An 18528-nucleotide genomic window follows, 5' to 3' on the forward strand; every position below is an offset into this window, starting at 1 on the left:
CCAGCATGGCCTGCTGACTTACGTCACTGTGCCGTGATGCAGTGACACAAACATGGCGGGAGGGAAGGAGATTTCAAGAACCCACTAGAGGCATTTGGATTTCTCAGTGCCTCCTCAAAAACTGTGCACAGAACTGAATTGAAACCTGTCACATTAGCATTATAATTCTAACCACTGGCCTAGCTGGGCCAGAATGATTTAATAGTTGCCTTCATGAGATCTGTACTCGTTCCATTCGCATTCTTTTATATCCCATTGTTCCATTTCTGTGTTCGCTCTGGATGCTTCTCCCCCTTCCCACCTCTTCCTCATTGGCTTTATTCTGCACTGCACATTCAGATTTTTGTAAAGAAATGGACTGTAGTGGTTGCTGTAATTTGGGGTCGCTCCCTTCTATGAACATTGGCTTTAGAGCATGGAGAATGGTTTGCGGCTAGATGTGGTTATGTCGTCTGGTCCCTCCAGGCCGCCCAGCTGGTGGCTGGACCCTGTTGTGCCATTCTCTGTTCCTCATTTGGTTTGTTCAGAGCATGAGCAAATAAAAGCAAAATGTAGAATTTCTCAATGTATTCAGCTTAAGTTTGTTTTCATTTCCTTTCTGTAAGAATCATTCACTATTTCTACAAATGCCCTCAGTTTTATCCAAGTGAAAACTCAGTGTTAGCTCCATAACACTACGGGTAGAAGCTCAATTGCTGAGGCTCCTTGGGAACATTCTTGGGCATAAAATGCCAAGATTTTGGATGTGCAAACAAATTGTTTAGATAATGCTCAGAAAGATCTCTGCCTCCTTATTAGCTTCTTTTCTCACCTACCCTGTTTTATGAGCTGGGATGTGGCTGAATTCGTTAGGAAAGCGATAGCCCACACATGCCCTGACTATAACCATAAGCATCATGGAACAAATGTTGTTACTCCTGAGAGATCTTCTTTAAACTACCGGAGACCATACAGAGGTGTGTGTCCTGCACATTCACAGTGACCATGACTTTACCCTGAGACTCTTCACCATGTTTCTTGTTTCCAGGATTGCAGGATTCTGACCTTATGATTTGCTTTCCTGTTTTCAGCCTTAGCTCACCCCACACTTGATGTTCAGCAGCAATATCCTGGCTTCCCCTGGCAACACTATATTCTGCCACTTCGGGTAAATGTGCTCCTTGTCTTTTCAGCCCTGGACCTTATACGCAGGCTTGGGACCTTGTGAATGCTATGCCTCGGGCTTTGGTGGACCCCACAGCCATGACCTAGATACTTTTGTATGTCATGACCCTTCTCAGGGGGCTCAGCCAAGGATATCACATAACGTGTTTGAGCACCATATTGGAGATTCACACTCAGGGGACTGTTTTGTCCCTGGGAAGCCTGAGACTTAGGGATTCCGGGATTACAGGAGTGGTGCTGAGCTTTCAGGATTTTTATCACATGATATCAGCCTTGGGATCCTGGTGTCTGTGCAGACTGCTACACAAGAGGAAGTATTTGAGTAGAAGGATGAGCATGCTTGGATTGGGTCATTCTTTTATTAAGTGGACAGTAAATATATGTTAAAATGTACCTTCAAACCCAAATTTTGGAAGCCCTGGGAGTGTAGGACTCTGACATTGAGACTTGAGGCCATGACAAGCTGTTAGAGGAGATGGTTCTGAGGGGCTGCGGGCTATGAGATGTTGATCAGTCAGTAGTCACCTGCAGGGCACTGGGGGGGACACACAGAGTCCAGACCCCCAAACAGCTTAGAGCTATTGAGACAGAAAAGGAAACTGTATACACTGTGTGATTCTAACCCGTGTTTTCTTTCCTATATTCTGTCTTCTGTGTGTGTTGTGGTGAAACCAGGTAAGACAAACACTGAGAGTATTGACTTTCACTTCTGTGGTATTCAAGACTCTGATAAATAATTTAGGGTTTGGGGAGATCAGGACACAAGAAGAGGAACTGAAAAACAGAGGTAATTTACTAATGTACGTTTATAGATTCAAACACTTCAATAACTGGGATTTTATGACGGACCCCAGTAGATCTAATTATTCTTTAGAACTGTTAAGTGGCCTTAAATAAGTTTACCACATTTTCTTGGAAAACTGACCAATACTACTCTCCAGATCTCACTTCTGACTGAAGGTCAAGGTTACTTTAAACGATTTAGCTGCAGCAGAGCGAGGTCCTGATATGTCACTTTTGTCACAGAACCTGGGCCAGATAGCCAACGATGGAAGGTGGCAAGGACCAGCTGCGGTGTCTGCTTGTAGAGGCGGTGTGAGCATGCGAGGGTTCACGTGTCTACAAATCAGATGATTCTTGGGCCATAAGTTATCATTATGTGGAAGCGTCACATCTCCATTGGCATAAAGAAGGAGTTCTTTCATGGTCCTCTGTGTTGGACTGGTGTCCGCTTACCCAGTTTTGGGCTCTAATGAATGGACACATAGATTATTAAAAATAGGAAGGGTTTTAGAAGTTAGCTGGCTCAGTCTCTTGCACAGAGAAGGACTCTTCCCTACAGTCTTCTAAATCAGATGATTATCCAGCCTCTACTTGAACACTTCCTGTAACAGGGGGCTCAATACGCCCCCACAGAAACATACCCTAGTTTTGGATGACCCTAATTCTTAGGATGTGCCCCCTTATGTTCGGTTGAGATCTGCCCCTCTGGAACTTCCTTAAGTTATGACTCTGAAGCTCTGTTGTGTGATCTGAATGCCTCTACTTCAGGAGAGTGCGTCAATCACGTATTTGAAGACCATCAACTTCTAGTGGAGTCTTTATTTTATTTTATTTTTTGGCCAGGTGAAACATTCCAAGGTCCTTCAGTGAGTCCTCTTGTTTTCTTTACAGGGAAGCCACTCCTCCCCTTTCCACACTTGAACCTGTGGACTCTGGAGACTCTGCTCCCTTGTCACAGGGCTCACTACTCCCTGCCTGAGGAAAGTCTCAGTCTTCTTATGGCTCCGGATGTACAGTTTGGAGTTCTTCTTTCTCCTCTTTTCTGAGTTTCTTCCCAGCATCCTTGCCCCAGGCATTATTGGGCACAAAGTACTGAATCACATTCCTTGCTTTTGTTTTTTTGCCAACACGGTCACCCTTCCTTCCTTCCTGGTTGGATGACTTCTGCCATTTTCCTTTGAAAATTGTTAACGTCTCCCATCAGCCGGGACAAAGAGATACACTCTGTTATGTTCTTTTCTTTCTCCTCCAGCTATAAAACCAGATTGTATTTATAGCTCAAGGAACCGGTGAGTTCAAAAAGGCCAAGAGCAATATAAAGTCTTATATTCACTCTTGTTTTGTGTAGAAGTTGGGTGCCCAGCTGGATTCACAGGTGTCACTTTGAGTATAGCCCAGTCACTGAATGTCCATTGCTACTAAAGTCTCTGGGTATGGACTTCGTTGATGTGGTCTTACAAGTAGCTGTTTCTGGTCAAAGAATCATTTTTTTCTAGGTCTGTCTCCTCGGGCAATAGGTGAAGGGGATCGAGAAGTACAAACTTCAGTTATAAGACAAGTCACAGGGATGAAAATTGCAGCCCAGGGAATAGAGTCAATGATGCTGTATTAACGTTGCTCGGTGACAGATGGTGACTGCGTTTACTGTGGTGAACACTGAGTAGTGTACAGAATTGTCGAGTCATAACCTTGTACACCTAAAACTGATACACACTGTGTGTTAATTATAATTCAAAAAAGTAGCTGCTTGTCCACACAGCTTCTATTTTATCTCCGATCTATTTCAATCTTGTGCCTGTCATTCTCCTCTCAATAGCTACAGCTTTTAAAAAATGATTTATTTACTTGAGAGAGAGATAGAGAACAAGTGGGGGGAGGGACGGAGGGAGCGAGAGAGGGGAAGCAGACTCCTTGCTGAGCGGAGAGCCCAATACGGGGCTCCATCCCAGGACCCTGAGATCATGACCTGAGCCGAAATCAAGAGTCAGACGCTCAGTCCACTGAGCCATCCAGGTGCCCCAGCTCTGGCTCTTTTATTTTCCACTACAGACTGTGGTCACATGCACTTTGCAACCGCTCGCTGTTCACCAGGAACAGAGTATGAGAGAGGGAATGTCCTTTGTTTTACAGACTGAGAGATGGAATCCCAGGGAGAATACTGGTCTCGTCCAAGGCTACACTGTTAGTTGAGGAGCCGGTTCGGGCGCCATTTCTGCTGAACCACTCAGCAGGCTCACTCTCTCTCTTGGCTTTTGTAGAAAAAAAGGCTTAACCCGAGGCATTTCTGATCTACACTGTGTGTGTGTGTGTGTGTGTGTGTGTGTGTGTGTGTGTGTGTACACAGGCACACCTCGCTTCATTGTGTTTTTATCGCTCTTTGCAGATACATACTGTTTTTTATAGATGGAAGGCTTGTGGCGCCCCTGCGTCGAGCAAGCGCAGTGATGTCATTTTCCCAACAGGTTTTGCTCACTTCATGTCTCTGGGCCACATTTTGGTAATTCTCACAGTATTTCAAACTTTCTCATCGTTATGATATTTGTCGTGGAGATCCGTGCTCAGTGATCATGACCCCTGAAAGCTCAGATAGTGGTTAGCATTTCTTAGCAATAAGTTATTTCTAGTTAAGGTCCGTACTTTTTATAGATTTTTTTTTTTATTTAGTTATTTGACAGAGAGAGATCACAAGTAGACAGAGAAGCAGGCAGAGAGAGAGAGAGGGAAGCAGGCTCCCCGCTGAGCAGAGAGCCCGATGCGGGACTCGATCCCAGGACCCTGAGATCATGACCTGAGCCGAAGGCAGCGGCTTAACCCACTGAGCCACCCAGGTGCCCCAGGTCCGTACTTTTTAAAGGCACAATGCAATAGCACACTTAATAGACTACAATACAATGTAAACAACTTCTATGCCCTGGGAAACCAGTAAATTCATTTGACTCACCTTACTGCGATGTTAGCTTTAGCGTGGTGATCGGGAACCAGACCTACAGTATCTCTAAGATACGCCTCTGTATAGCTTTTCCTCTTTCCCACACAGCACACTGTCTGGTATGTGATAAGTGTCCATAAATGCTGGTTAAGGAATGTTTGGAGCCTTTTATCCTTTTAAAAGTTGGGACTACATTTAAGGGAAAAGGATCAGGGGGAGCCACAAGGAATACAGTATACCTGGGGAAGTCTGGGCTTTGGAGACAGTCTGCAAAGTTTGGAAATTTAAGACACGGTACAGAGTGCCATGGTGCGTACCACGGATCTGTAACTTAGTCCCTGATATCAGTGAGTTTACGATCAGGTAATATAGCCAGCCCTATACAAACGGGATAAAAGCAGTGACAAGACTGAGTCACATGAAACAAATGAACTTCCAGTCCAAGACAGAAGGTCATCATCGTTGGCGAGGAGTTCGGGGAAGGGAAGGTAATGGAGAGCTCACCGTCGTGTTACTGTTCTTGGTGGAAGGGAGTTGGTGGGGGAGGGCTGGGGGAGGCCAGAGGGAAAATGAGAAACAGGGAGGTGTGCTCTAGGACAGTCGTGTCCATTTAGTACCAGCCACAATTGGCAAAAGGGCCACAAACCCACAATCCACTTAAGTTCCCGAGAGTAACTGAGAAGGAAAGGCAACAAATGCTTATGGACGCTGACTGCGTTAAGTCAATGGATATGTCCCGGGTGTCTGCTCCATGACAGGAACTGTGTTTGGTGTTGGGGATTCAACAGTGACCAACAGAGAAAGGTTCCCCTTCATGGAGCCTAAATTCACAAGCAGGCCAAGCCACATGGTCGGAACCAGACACTCCAGGGCCTGGTTTTCATAGTTCAATGGATTTTTTTTTTTTTTTTAGTAGTTTCCACCTGCCCAGCCCCCTACCCCAGCCTTTTCCGAAGACTAACTTCCACTGGCCTGACTCTGTCCTCTGTGAACGCGTGGGGATCCCCATGAGGTTGGTGATGCTCATTCTGGCAGGAGCTGTGGGGCAGGCTCCTGGCAAAAGGAGCTCCATCCTTCACTGGACTTCAGACCTTCTACTTGCCTTTAAAAATGTCTGACTGACATGATGGTTGAGAAACCTCATCCAGCAAAGGACCTCAAGGTTAGGAAAGACTTGCCCATGGGTGTCTGCTGTCAAACACAAATTATTGGCAAATCTCCTCTCAACTTCCTTTTCTGGTGGAGGCACCACCTGCTAGGGGGTCAGGGTCTGGACTGTCATGGTGACGAAAGAGTGTGTGTCTGCCCCTAGCCTCTACCCGTCCTGACATACGTGTCCACTACTTTCCCTAATCACTAGGGAGCGCCCTGGAGCAGCAGAGTCAGCCAGCTAGAGCGCGGGACAGAAAGAAGGAGCCAGGTTTGTGGGATGAGGGTCTGCGTATGGCCCTGCTTGCTGCCTGTGTGCAGGATTGCTCAGTGCGCAAGCCCTTCATCCTGACTTGGTCCATTCCAACAACAAATAACTGATGATAAGGCCTCTGAACCACCGCAGTTCATTTTATAGAATATGAGCTTAGTAGGGCCCCTGTGTGGTGAGCTGAACAGCACTGCTCTTGCTTCTATATCTTCTAGGGTCTGCCGGATCCCCCTGCGGCTTTGGGGAAGTCCAGAGGGACAAAGTATCCGGCTCCAGGCCTCTCCACATTGCCCACCGGCTCCTTCCCAGCTGATGAATGCTTGTTGTTCTGCTTTGCAGGCGCCTCCCAGGACCCCGGGGAGGCTCGCCTCATTTCTGTGGAGACCTTTGGCTGGACTTCTCTGCCTCTCCCAGAGGTGAGAGACCGCGGTTCCTACAGCCTCAGGCTTGGCACCAACTCATCTCTGGTGGATCCAGGACCCAGGTCTCCAATCTGACTACGGCTAGGGCCTCTTTGTCCCAGAGTGACCTCGCGGGCTCTCCCTCTGACTGGCCCTTCACAGCCCCTGCTATTGGTGATTTTCATTCCAGATACGAGCCAATGGATTCCTGAAAGGGATTCTGTGGGATTCTCTCGCCATCTCTGCTCTGGCCTCGGTCTGGCGGCGCTCTCCTCTGTGGTCTGGACAGGGGATGATGATGGACGCGGGCTGCCCGTTGTTTTTGTTTTGTGATATTTAAAGCAACCAAAGCTCTCATTACTGTAATACAGTATGTGCCCGGGCCGGAGGGAGGAGCAGAATCCCTCCCGGATCAGGGGACGGTTGTGTTAGGTTGTGGTGAGCCTGGGGACGTGTTTGGCATCATGCCTGATAGAATTCAGTGTGTCAGGGCTGAGAGGGGCCTCAGAGCAGCTCCAGTCTTCCTCATCCCAGCCCCTCCTTTGAACAAGGGGGAGGCTGAGTCCGGTCAGGGATGGGATGGCCACTTGGGTGACAGAGTGGTGAGCGGACAGAGCTGGGACTAGAACTCGGATCCTGAGGCGGATTTGCCGTCAGATGGTGAAGTTTCTGTGCCTGCCCCCCTCACTTGTTCTGAGGCCTCCTTTTGAGGCCCTGCACCTAATTTCGTATTAGTAGTTTTAGTTCTCAACAAAGTAGGCCTTTCCAATTAGCCAAGCTTCAAGAACCGTAGAAATAGCTTCCCCTTGACCAGAACTGTGTGTGTGTGAATTTTGAGTGTGAGGGGAATAGGCAGGCGTGAACACTGAGCTGTCCTGGTGTTGGGATGCCAGACCCAGCTCGGAGGTGCAGTCCCTGAGAGGCTCCTGTTGGTCAGTGGGAAACAGCGAGCACCATGGTGGAGTCAGGTGGGGATTCCCTCAAGTCAGAGTCGCACACTGGCAGTTTGATGGAAATCTTGCAGGTGGAGCAGAGGTGGCCACACCTTTGTGCCTGATGAGAACGTCCTGTCGGACTGGTAGTAGGGCTGGTGGGGGAAAACATGGCGGGCACCGCTGAAGAACCGTGGAACCATCCCGTAAGTGACTGGAGATCAAAGGCCATTGCATTTGCGACCTGGGTGATCTCGGGCACATCATCTCTTCTCAGTCTTTCCATCAGTACAATGAGGATAATAATAGCAATAACCTCAGAGAGCTAATATGAGGGCCGAGTGGGGAAGTTCAGGTAAAACTTAGCGTGTTGCCTGGTGTGGAATCTGCTCCATAAACGTCATCATGCTCTCAAAAGCCCTGATAGTTTGCGAAATACGTTTGCCCTGCAGGAGCTCATAGCCTTATTGAGGAGACTAGATGCTCACGCCATATGCAAGCACGATTAGGGAGCAATAGAAACCCCTCTATGGCATCTGCTAAGTTATGGGGCCTTGATATCATGGAGGCAAGTCAAGGGAGGAGACTCCTCAGGCTCGGAAGGAGTGCTGAACAGGAGTAGGGACTCAAAAGCCGGTGTACTCATCTTCTCAGCCATGAGCAGGCCAACAGGCACTCCTAGACATTCCTGGACACCGCGGACCTCTCCGGTCCCCCATTCACCCCGCCAGCACCTTCCCTGCCCATCTCCAGACTCTGCTCTGCACTGGGAATTGAAAGAAGCCCTGGACAAGGTCCCTCCCTTGGGGGAGGAACTCACAGCCTCGCTTGTATAGACCTACTTGGTGAAAAGGGACAACTCAAAAGCCATAAGTTCTTGTCCAAGGCAGCTGGTGGGTGTGAGCCTTTGGCCGGAGGAGTGGGGTTGCTTGCTTTAGAGAAGAGCGTTCCCTGACTACATGGAGAAGGCTCCAAGGCCAGGATGGGAGCAGGCCCTTGGTTCCACACTCAACCCTGGTGATGTGGCATCTTTGAGCGGGGCTGGGAAGTGCGGGCAGTGGGCCTGGTGGACTGGGGAGGGGATCCTTAGATGTCAGGGGTAAACGCCGGGCATTGGTGACTCAGTAGGGAACTTCTGAAGGCAGATGGAGCCTGCAGATGTCATGTACCCTTAAATCAACTCGTATTTTCTGCACCTTTTGCTTCAGAGGCTGCCAGCTAAAGTAGCAGAGGAGGGAGGGTCTAGTGAACCACGTGAAGGAAGCCTGAAATGGAAAGTGTGAGAAGCGGAACTCCTCTCGATGAGCGCCAGGAGTGGTTTGGCAGGGATCGCAGAAGCTGCAGGCACCGAGGGCGTGACTTGTTGAAGGAAGGTGCAGGGACCAGCGAAGGAACCCCAGACACTTGGTTCAAACCCATCTGCTGGATGAGGCCTTCGGTCTCTGTGATTTGGGCAGAACTCCTGGCCCATGTTTGTCCAAGGTGGCGGGCCCATGAGCTTTGGTGTCTTTGTGTCCCCGGGCCCCCAGTTGTGTAATACCCCGTGTTCCACGTTGCCCCACCACCCCGAGAGTCAGGACAAGATGGGGACTCACTCCCCCGCTGTCTTGTTTGTTTTTCCACACGTTTCTGGGCACCAGGCCTGTGCACCATTCTCCCCCTAATCCCACCACAAAGTAATAACTAAATGTTAAAAAGCACCTACTGTCTCCCAGGCACTGTGCTGGACCCCTTTACGTGCCTCAGTCCGTCTCATGGTCACAGTGACATCATTTTCAACTCGTACCCATATCTCATACTTTCCTGATCTCCAGAGAAGTGCCTTTCCACCGAGAGCTGAATTGCCATCTGGTTGTTTAAAGGGTCTGACCTGGGGGACCTGGCTGGCTCCGTTGGGAGAGCATGTGACTCTTGAGGTTGGGGTCATGAGTTCAAACCTCACACCGAGTGTGGAGCCTACTTAAAAAAATAAAAAAATATATGGTCTGACCTGTGTTATGGCAGAAGTTTTCACCACAGAATATGGTTGTGAGGGCCTAGTAGGTGAAATCCTCCCTGCCCGCCTCCTTCGGATGATGGCCTCAGGAAAGGAGAGGGATCGCCCAGCTCTTGGTGGCAGAAAGCCCAGTGGGTGGCCCACGTGTTCAGGAGGCCCTGCGGGTGTGAAGGGAAAGACACCTGGATTACTTTGCTGAAAGGGGAGGTCCCGGCTGGCGTCTGGGAGAGAGGATCCACGTCTCTCTCTGTGGAGAACCTCCGGCTGAACAGAAAGCGGGGTTCGCTAGTGTCCCACGAATCTCCTCTAGGTTCCGCAGAGTCCCTGTGGCTGGATGAGATGGGAGCTCCTCACGGCCCGGAGATGCTGCGAGCCCATGTAGACGGGGCCCATGCGGGGCCAAGCAGCCCGAGAGCTCTGCCTTATTCGGGGGCCAGCACGACCAAGGACCCCAAGAGTGGGGCACAACCAGCGCGAGCTCTTGGCCTTGCGGCTTTGGGGGGCGTGTTGGAAGCTATTGAGGTACGGGTGTGATCCCACACAGGGACAGACCAGCCTTCCCCCGAGCAGCGTCCACGTCACTGTCCCCACAGAGGTGGCCACCGCTCAGCCCTCCTCAGCCCCAGGCTGGTTCACAGTTAAGCACGTGGGTCTGTTGTGACTTTCAAATGACTGCAGAGAAAGGCCCAAGTCACTGCTCCAGAGGCAGCGTCCTCTCCAGGCAAGGCACGGAGTCTGTGGCGTTGTGGTCGCCTGCTTTATTACCCTGAGATGACCCGTCAGTCGCCCCTCAGTGTTCTCCGAGCACCCGCCATGGGGCTGCCCGCCGATACCAAAAATAAAGGCATGGAGGAGGGAAGCGTGCTTTTTGCTTCTAACTTGCAAATGTATTAAGGAGACAACGCAGAGGCACAGTTAAAGTAAAACAGAGCTACAATCACACGTGAACGTTTTGGAGCCGGGCGGCGCTCTCAGCCCTTCCCGGGGGATAACTCAGTCCACCCCCATGACCCTCCTCCGGGAGCAGGTGCCATTACTGCCCTCATTTTCCAGACGAGGAAACAGGGGCCCAGGTTCCAGTGCGTGGCCAGGTCCACACAGCCCGTAGAGGAGGACACAGGACTTAGACCAGGCGAGAGTGGCTGTGACAAGGTGACTGAGAAGGAGCCACCAGCGAGGTTGGAGGCAGGCACAGCACCGGGTTCCCGGGGCCCCGGGACCAGAGGAAACAGCGGCCCCGCTGGGTCCCGAGCTGCTCCCAGATTCCCCGTTGTGCCCTCCTCGGGAAAGGCGTCTCCTATGTAGACCCTGTCTTTAAGCCCCTTCTGGGATTCAGGAGGGATTTGCCTCTCCTCCTCCCCATCATTCACCATGTCACCCCTTTATTGTGCGGCCTACGTCTTCTTCCGGGGCATTTGAGGCGATGGGAAGATTGGCCATAAGGAAAAACGAGGCGACATTTAAAAACCAATACTTATGTTTGTGGGAGGCCAGGCCTTCAAGGAGGTTTTTCCTGTTCCTTCGTACTGTGTAGTCACCTCACGATGGAAAATAAGCCCCGCACCACCGTCACCATCCCTCGTGCTCCCGAGGGCACTGGGCTCAGCGAGGCCGTGCTTGCAGCAGAGGGCAGGGGGGCCTCCAGGTCACCGGCGAGCCCTCGTCGCTCACGGCGTGAGAGCAGAGCCTGCCCTCCGTGGGCACCTCGGGAAGGACCATGGGCCCGAACTCCTGCAGGCTGTGGTTTCCCGTGGGGCCTGGGCTCCCTCACAGCCTCGCAGCTGCGTTCCCCTGGCAGCTGTTCTGAGAGAGAGAGAGAGAGATAGAGCTCGCCAAGAGGAGGTGTATCCCCTTCTGGGACCCAGCTCTGAAGTTCCCCGACCATCAGGTTTCCTGCATTTCTTTCCTTAGGGGCAAGTCACTCCCTCGAGCCTGTTGGGGAGGAGGGAAGTGAGGTACCGGCCCTCGTGGGAGAGGGAGACAAAAATCTGTGGACTCACGGGCAAACCACTACAGAGATTTTCCAACTGACTTCACTCTGGTTTAGAGAAATCCGTTATCCCAGAAAGGGCCCGAGGAAGGCGTGTGTGCTCCGAGTTTGGGAAGGAAAAAGAGGAGGTGGGGCCGGGACCGGCAGGGCTGACAGGAGAGCGAAGCTGGAGAGAGAGTCTGGACGATCAGGGGGCCCGGGCCCTGCCTCCAACCTGTGGTTGTCTGTGAGCAGGCCTCCCTGCTTCTGGAGCAGCCCTATTTTCCTCACCTTTAACCAGAGGGGATTGAGACAGGTGAGCTCTCGGGTCTCCTGAGCTCCCACTGTTGTGGGTCCATTATTTGGGGACTAGTGTCTTTCTTTTGTAACCTCCAACCCCCTTGGACGCTAGTCCGTCACGCCGACCTTCCTGTGCCCAGCAACGCAGGCAGACAGCCCTGTGCTCCCAGCACGCGCACGGGGGGTGTGCAGAGCCCGGGCCAGGGCGTGAGATGGGGGAAGGCACTGGGGGCTGGGTGGGAAAATGCTCAGGGTCAGGCTGCTGGAAGTCAGGGGTGGCAGAACCTATCGAAACCAAGAACCAGGGATTGCCGGAGCTCAGTGAGGCCAAGTGAGCTGCCCAAGGATTCAGCAGGCCCAGGGGTACTGGGTCACAGGTCTTTCTGCGTCTGGAAAAGGCCTTGCCTTCACTATGTATCTCTTCTCCTTCTCCCTCCTGCTAATCGCATGAAGGCATTAGATCTGATGTCCTGAGCACCTCTGATCTAGACAGTGACATCAGATGATGCCACACAGTCAGGGTTCTGTGCTCCATTCTGTCCCTGGGGAGGGGGGAGTGTCTTCGATGGCAGGGACGTCACTCAGCATCCTCTCCCCTCCAGAGAGTGACAGCTACCCGCTTTCTTCTCACTTCAGGGACAGAGGTTGTCATGTTGTTTCCAATTTATAACCCGGGGAGGGAGGAGGTGGAGGAGGGGAGCGACATGTGCTTCTAACCAAGGCAGGGGACCCGGGCTCGCTGTCTTGCCGCCTCCGGGCTGGGAAGGTCACCTCGGGTCGTGCGGGGCCTGTCCTGCATGTGACTGCTCATTCGGGGCCTCTGGCTGAGCACTGCTGGCTGCACTTTGAGAAGCACGAGCTTGGGCTTCCCAGGGGCAGGACGGGAGTAAGGAAGACTTCAGTAAATCTTTGGGACCCAGACAACACGGGGCTGGCTGGTGTGTCAGTGGACCTGCGCGTGTGTGTGTTTGGGGGCCCATCTCTTGCCAAAACCAGGCTCATTTCTGCATATTTGTTTGCTGAGTATTAAACACTCCGAAGATTACTCTTTCGATTTGTTGAATCTGAAATGAAAATGAGTCAGCAGAGAGGAAAAACAAGCCCGAAGGCCCCGAATGGCCCCTGAATGAAAATATACGGCCCCAAAGCAAGTGGGTTTCTCCCCCCTTCCCCCCCCCACCCCCAGGTCTGAATTACACACACAGATGCGAGTACCAGGCACGGCTGTGTGCACCAGGCCTCCCGTGCCTACTCAGGCCTGACCTGGGGACTTTATCTCTGTGCCCTTCCCACCCCTGCCTGTCCGAGCCCCTCCCTTTCCTGCGGGAAAGGCCTGTTTTAAGGTGGAGGGGCGCAGGCTGGAGGCTCTAGATAATTTTCTGGGAGGGCAGGCACTTCCTCTCAGACCTTATCACAGGCTCGGCAGGAAGATGTCCGCAGGAAATCTGTGACTTTTTATTCCCCCCTCACCAAGGGGTGGTCATCTCACATTGTCTCTAGCTTTTGGATCTGGGAAGACAGACTGTCTGGGGAGAAGCCTGTCTGCCAAAGCAGATGCTCCTCGCTTCGTACTCAGGCCGTATTCCCACAAACTCTATTATGAACTGGATTGAAGCGTATGGAATCATGTTTTGAATGTACCAGAGGGATTTACCGTTCAAGGGAACCCGGCCCTGGAGGAAAGTGGAGAGCTATTCTGTAACGTGGAGCCTCACCCAGTGATTTATGAGCTCAGTAAGTAGTCGGAACATTGCTGTGTGCTGAATGTTAGTTTCATCGTCCGCGGTGGAAACTTGTTATTCAAAGGTATGACAGTGTTGTGCAAAGAATTATTCTGCAATGTGGATAAAAATTTCACGATGGATGAGCTTGGCAAGTTCAGGCACTTCTTAAAGTGGGGTGTACCTCTAGTGCCGCTTCAGAGAAAAAGATGGTTTGTGCTAATATTCAGACTTGGGGGAAGAAGGTAGCTCGACTGTCTGAAAGTTAGGGTACCTCCAAAGATGCTTGGAAGGAACAGAGGCGCTCGAAGTTTCCATCGAGTTAGGGCGAGAGGTCCCAAGGGTTGCCTGCTCTCACTAACTTGCCATATTATCACAGAGTGGAAATGATGCTTCCCCCTCCCCCCAATAAATGAAGTTACCTATGCTAGCTACGTTTCTAAAAGTATTTCTCTTTATGTCTCAATATGTGTCATATCTATCTATCACCTATCTATTATCTATCTATTATCTATCTATCTATCTATCTATCTATCTATCTATTATCTATCTATCTATCTATTATCCCTCTATCATGTGTATTGAATTCCGTAGTAAAAGAGGAGACAAGGCATAGGGCTCATGTTTCAGAGCCCTGAAGGTCTGTTGCTTGATCTGTATGGAGTAAGAGACTTGACCTTACCACTTACCCTTCCTCACTCACCAGCCCAAAGGCATTTCAGACCCCTCTCCTCTGTGCTCTATCCTCGTATACCACCATGTTTGGGCCCTAGAATAGAGCCTGTTACTACGGAAACAGTCTAACTTTTCAAGGTGGTTGGAGAAGAGGACTGTGTTTGTCCCCAGGCGTGTCTGACCCGGAGCTGTGGGTGAGCCGGGACTGACCAGCAGCAAGCCCTCCCTGGGTGCACAAACTCTCTGTGGGACAGGATAGTGTCAGGCAGAATGTGCTGAAGACTTGCTTTTTCACCATGATGTGACCCTGACTATGTTTCAGAAAGAGGCTTTTGGAAGTTCACGCAATTAGTGAGATAGCTTGTAAGAAGTTTGACCTTCTAGATTCTTGTGTGTTTTATTCTTGCTAATTTCTAGTTGTGGCTGCTATACTTCCACTTACCTCCCACTTACTTCCTGGTTGTCCTGATGGCTTTGCCCACAGCCTGTGCAGGTCCTGGTGTGGGCAGACGTGACATGGAGAGCCAACCCTCTCCCATCAGGCCTGGCGAGTCCTGAGCCATGGCTCCCTATGGAGGCAGTCTGGAGTGTTCATCCCGCTTGACTAGGGAAGGGGATTTTGACTGGGAGGAGGGAAGTGGGTTCTTCATTAGAAGGGACACATTCTCTCCGAGCTACATATCCATTGATATTCTTTGGAAAATACTGGGCCGTGAACGGGTGAAAGTGACTCAGGTCCTTCCTTTCCTACTTTGTAAAGGGAGGTGGTAATCTTTCTCCATAGGGTAGTTGTGAGGCTCAGTAATAATGATGCATTTATTAGCACCTACTGAAGTGCAGGAATTCTAAAAACACCAAGTAAGGTATAAGCAGCAATTCTCAACAGGTTGGTTTTTTTTTTTTTTTTTTGCTTCTACTGTATTCATGTGCAAGATATACTGATCAAGAATTCTGCTCCTTGCAACAAATGATTGGTCAGACACAAGATGATTTCCCACTTACCTCGGACCTCCAGGATATACATGGTTGGTTGGAAAGCACCCTCCAAATTCTGATAGACTGCCCCCGGGAAGTTGCTTTTTGTCATAAAAACCAATATATAAGACATTAAAAAGGAGCATATTTTCCTTGTTAAGAATCAAAACATGATCAAAAAGGCTAGAGTTTCCTTTTGATCACCATTCCCAGTCTCCTCTGCCAAGATATCCAGTCACTGAGGGACCTGTTATCAGTTCTGTCTCTTGAGGGGCCTCACTCTGTCTCTAGTTACCTCTTATTTGAGCATTGGAGTGAGCACAAGAGTGAAGCTTGTTATTAGCATGGGGTTTATCCTTCTAGAGCTTTTGTGCATATATAAATGTGTATGAGTGTGTATGGGTGCGCTTACCCATAAAGATACACAGTGTGCTTTATGTAAATCTTGTAACCTATTGGTTCATCCAAAAACGTCATGAAAACGTAACCATGTAATTACTGCCTATATTCTCTAGGATTTTGATAGAGTCCTGTCTCACGTTGAGGTCTTTAATCCATTTCGAATTTATCTTTGTGTATGGTGTAAGAGAATGGTTGAGTTTCATTCTTCTACACATAGCTGTCCAATTTTCCCAGCACTATTTATTGAAGAAACTGTCTTTTTTCCAGTGTATAGCTTTGTCAAAGATTAGTTGACCATAGAGTTGAGGGTCCATATCTGGGCTCTCCACTCTGTTCCACTGGTCTATGTGTCTGTTTCTGTGGCAGTACCATGCTGTCTTGGTGATCACAGCTTTGTAGTGAAGCTTGAAATCAGGCAACGTGATGCCCCCAGTTTTGTTTTTCTTTTTCAACATTTCCTTAACAATTCGGGGTCTCTTCTGGTTCCATACAAATTTTAGGATCGTTTGTTTCAGGTCTTTGAAAAATGCCGGTGGAATTTTGATTGGGATGACATTGGAAGTATAGATGGTGTAGGCGGTATAGACATTTTAGCAATGTTTATTCTTCTGATCCATGAGCATGGAATGCTCTTCCATCTTTTTGTGTCTTCTTCAATTTCTTTCATGAGTGTTCTGTAGTTCCTCGAGTACAGATCCTTTACCTCTTTGGTTAGGTTTATTCCCAGGTATCTTATGGTTCTTGGTGCTATAGTAAATGAAATCGATTCTCTAATTTCCCTTTCTGTATTTTCATTGTTAGTGTGTAAGGAAGCAACTGATTTCTGTACATTGATTTTGTATCCTGCCACGTTACTGAATTGCTGTATGAGTTCTAGTAGTTTGGGGGTGGAGTCTTTTGGGTTTTCCATATAAAGTATCATATCATCTGCAAAGAGAGACAGTTTGACTTTGTCTTTGCCAATTTGAACACCTTTTATTTCTCTTTGTTGCCTGATTGCTGTTGCTAGAACTTCTAGTGCTATGTTGAACAACAGTGGCAAGAATGGACGTCCTTTGGAACTAGAGGGTATTATGCTTAGTGAAATAAGTCAATCGGAGAAAGACAACAATCATATGATCTCCCTGATATGAGGAATTGGAGATGCAACATGGGGGTTTGGGGGGTAGGAAAAGAACAAATGAAACAAGATGGGATCAGGAGGGAGACAAACCATAAGAGACTCTTAATCTCACAAAACAAACTGAGGGTTGCTGGGGGGCGGGGGTGGTAGGGAGAGGGTGGTTGGGTTATGGACATTGGGGAGGGTATGTGCTAAGATGAGTGCTGTGAAGTGTGTAAACCTGGCGATTCACAGACCTGTACCCCAGGGGCTAATAATACATTATATGTTGTAAAAAATAAAAAAATTATTAAAAAAAAAAGAATGGACATCCTTGTCGTGTTCCTGATCTCAAAGGGAAGGCTGTCAGCTTTTCCCCATCGAGGATGATATTCTCTGTGGGTTTTTCATAGATAGATTTTATGAAGTTGAGGAGTGTCCCCTCTATCCCTATACTTTGAATTGTTTTAATCAGGAACGGATGCTGTATCTTGTCAAATGCTTTTTCAGCATCAATTGAGAGGACCATATGGTTCTTTTCTCTTCTCTTATTGATTTGTTTTATCACATTGATTAATGTGGATGCCAAGATTCTCAACAAGATCCTAGCTAATAGAATCCAACAATACATTAAAAAGATTATCCACCATGACCATATTATTCATGGGATGCAAGGGTGGTTCAACATTTGCTAACCATGAAATTCTACAGATCATACTTTTAGAGTCTTGGATAGTATTTCACAGTAGGAATATATCATAGTTTCTAGCATTCTCCTATTCATAGAAATTTCCCCAAGTTCTATTTATCTATGTATTTATTTTAAAGATTTTATTTATTTATTTGACAGAGAGAGATATCACAAGCAGGCGGAGAGGCAGGCAGAGAGAGAGAGACACATATGAGCAGAAAGCCCGATGCGGGGCTCAATCCCAGGACCCTGGGATCATGACCTGAGCTGAAGGCAGAGGCTTTAACCCACTGAGCCACCCAGGTGCCCCCAAGTTTTAGTTATTTAAAAAAATCTCTTTCTCTTTCTCTTTCTCTGATACTAGCCCTCCTGACAGGTGTGGAATGATACCTCATTGTGGTTTTGATTTGTACTTCCCTGATGATTAGTGGTGTTATGCTTTTTTTTTTTTTTTTTTTTGGTCATATACCTGTTGGCCATTTGTCTTCTTTGCAGAGATGTCTACTCAAGTCCTTAACCCATTTTAAAATTTGGTTATTAATCCCTTATCAGATGTATGGTTTAAAAATATTTTCTTCCATTGTAAAGGTTGCCTTTCACTCCGTTGAAGGTTTCCTTTGCTGTGCAGAAGCTTCTTAGTTTGGTGTACTCTTGCTTGCTTATTTTTGTTGTTGTTGCCTGTGCTTTTGGTGTCATATCTGTGAAATCATTGCCAAGGCCAATGTCATGAAGCTTTTCTTCCCATATGTTTTCTTCCAGGAGTTTTAAAGTTTCAGAGCTTACCTTCAACTCTTCAATCCATTTTGAGTTGATCTTTGTGTGTGGTATAAGATAATGATCCAATTCCATTCCTTTACATGTGGGTATCTGGTTTTCTTAATGGCATTTGTTGAAGACACTATCCTTTCCCCCACTGTATATTCATGGCACCCTTCTTGAAGATAAGTTGGCCACAGCCATTATGGAAACCAGTATGGAGTTTCCTTAAAAAATTTAAAAATAGAACTACCATATAATTCAACAATCCTACTTCTGGCTATTTTTTCAGAAGAATCGAAATCATGATCT

The 18528-nt window shown here is 48.6% G+C and overlaps 1 protein-coding gene across 3 annotated transcripts in view; it reads left to right on the forward strand.

Annotated features, from left to right (window-relative positions):
• DDR2 (discoidin domain receptor tyrosine kinase 2) overlaps nt 1-18528 on the forward strand; it is a 149884-nt gene that overhangs the window by 67059 nt on the left and 64297 nt on the right. Inside the window, exon 1 of one of the 3 annotated variants that reach the window (XM_045982921.1) lies at nt 11797-11910. The exons of 1 other annotated variant lie outside the window; for it this stretch is intronic. Coding sequence is in view for 1 of the 2 variants with exons in the window: in XM_045982919.1 (XP_045838875.1) it covers nt 13620-13628 (9 nt within the window). In the remaining variant the exon portion in view is untranslated. Of the gene's footprint in view, nt 1-11796; nt 11911-13488; nt 13629-18528 lie in introns of those variants that run through there. One more of the 3 variants, XM_045982919.1, reaches the window with a different exon arrangement.

The sequence above is a fragment of the Meles meles genome, chromosome 17, assembly GCF_922984935.1.
Source record: "Meles meles chromosome 17, mMelMel3.1 paternal haplotype, whole genome shotgun sequence".
Taxonomy (NCBI): Eukaryota; Metazoa; Chordata; class Mammalia; order Carnivora; family Mustelidae; genus Meles; species Meles meles.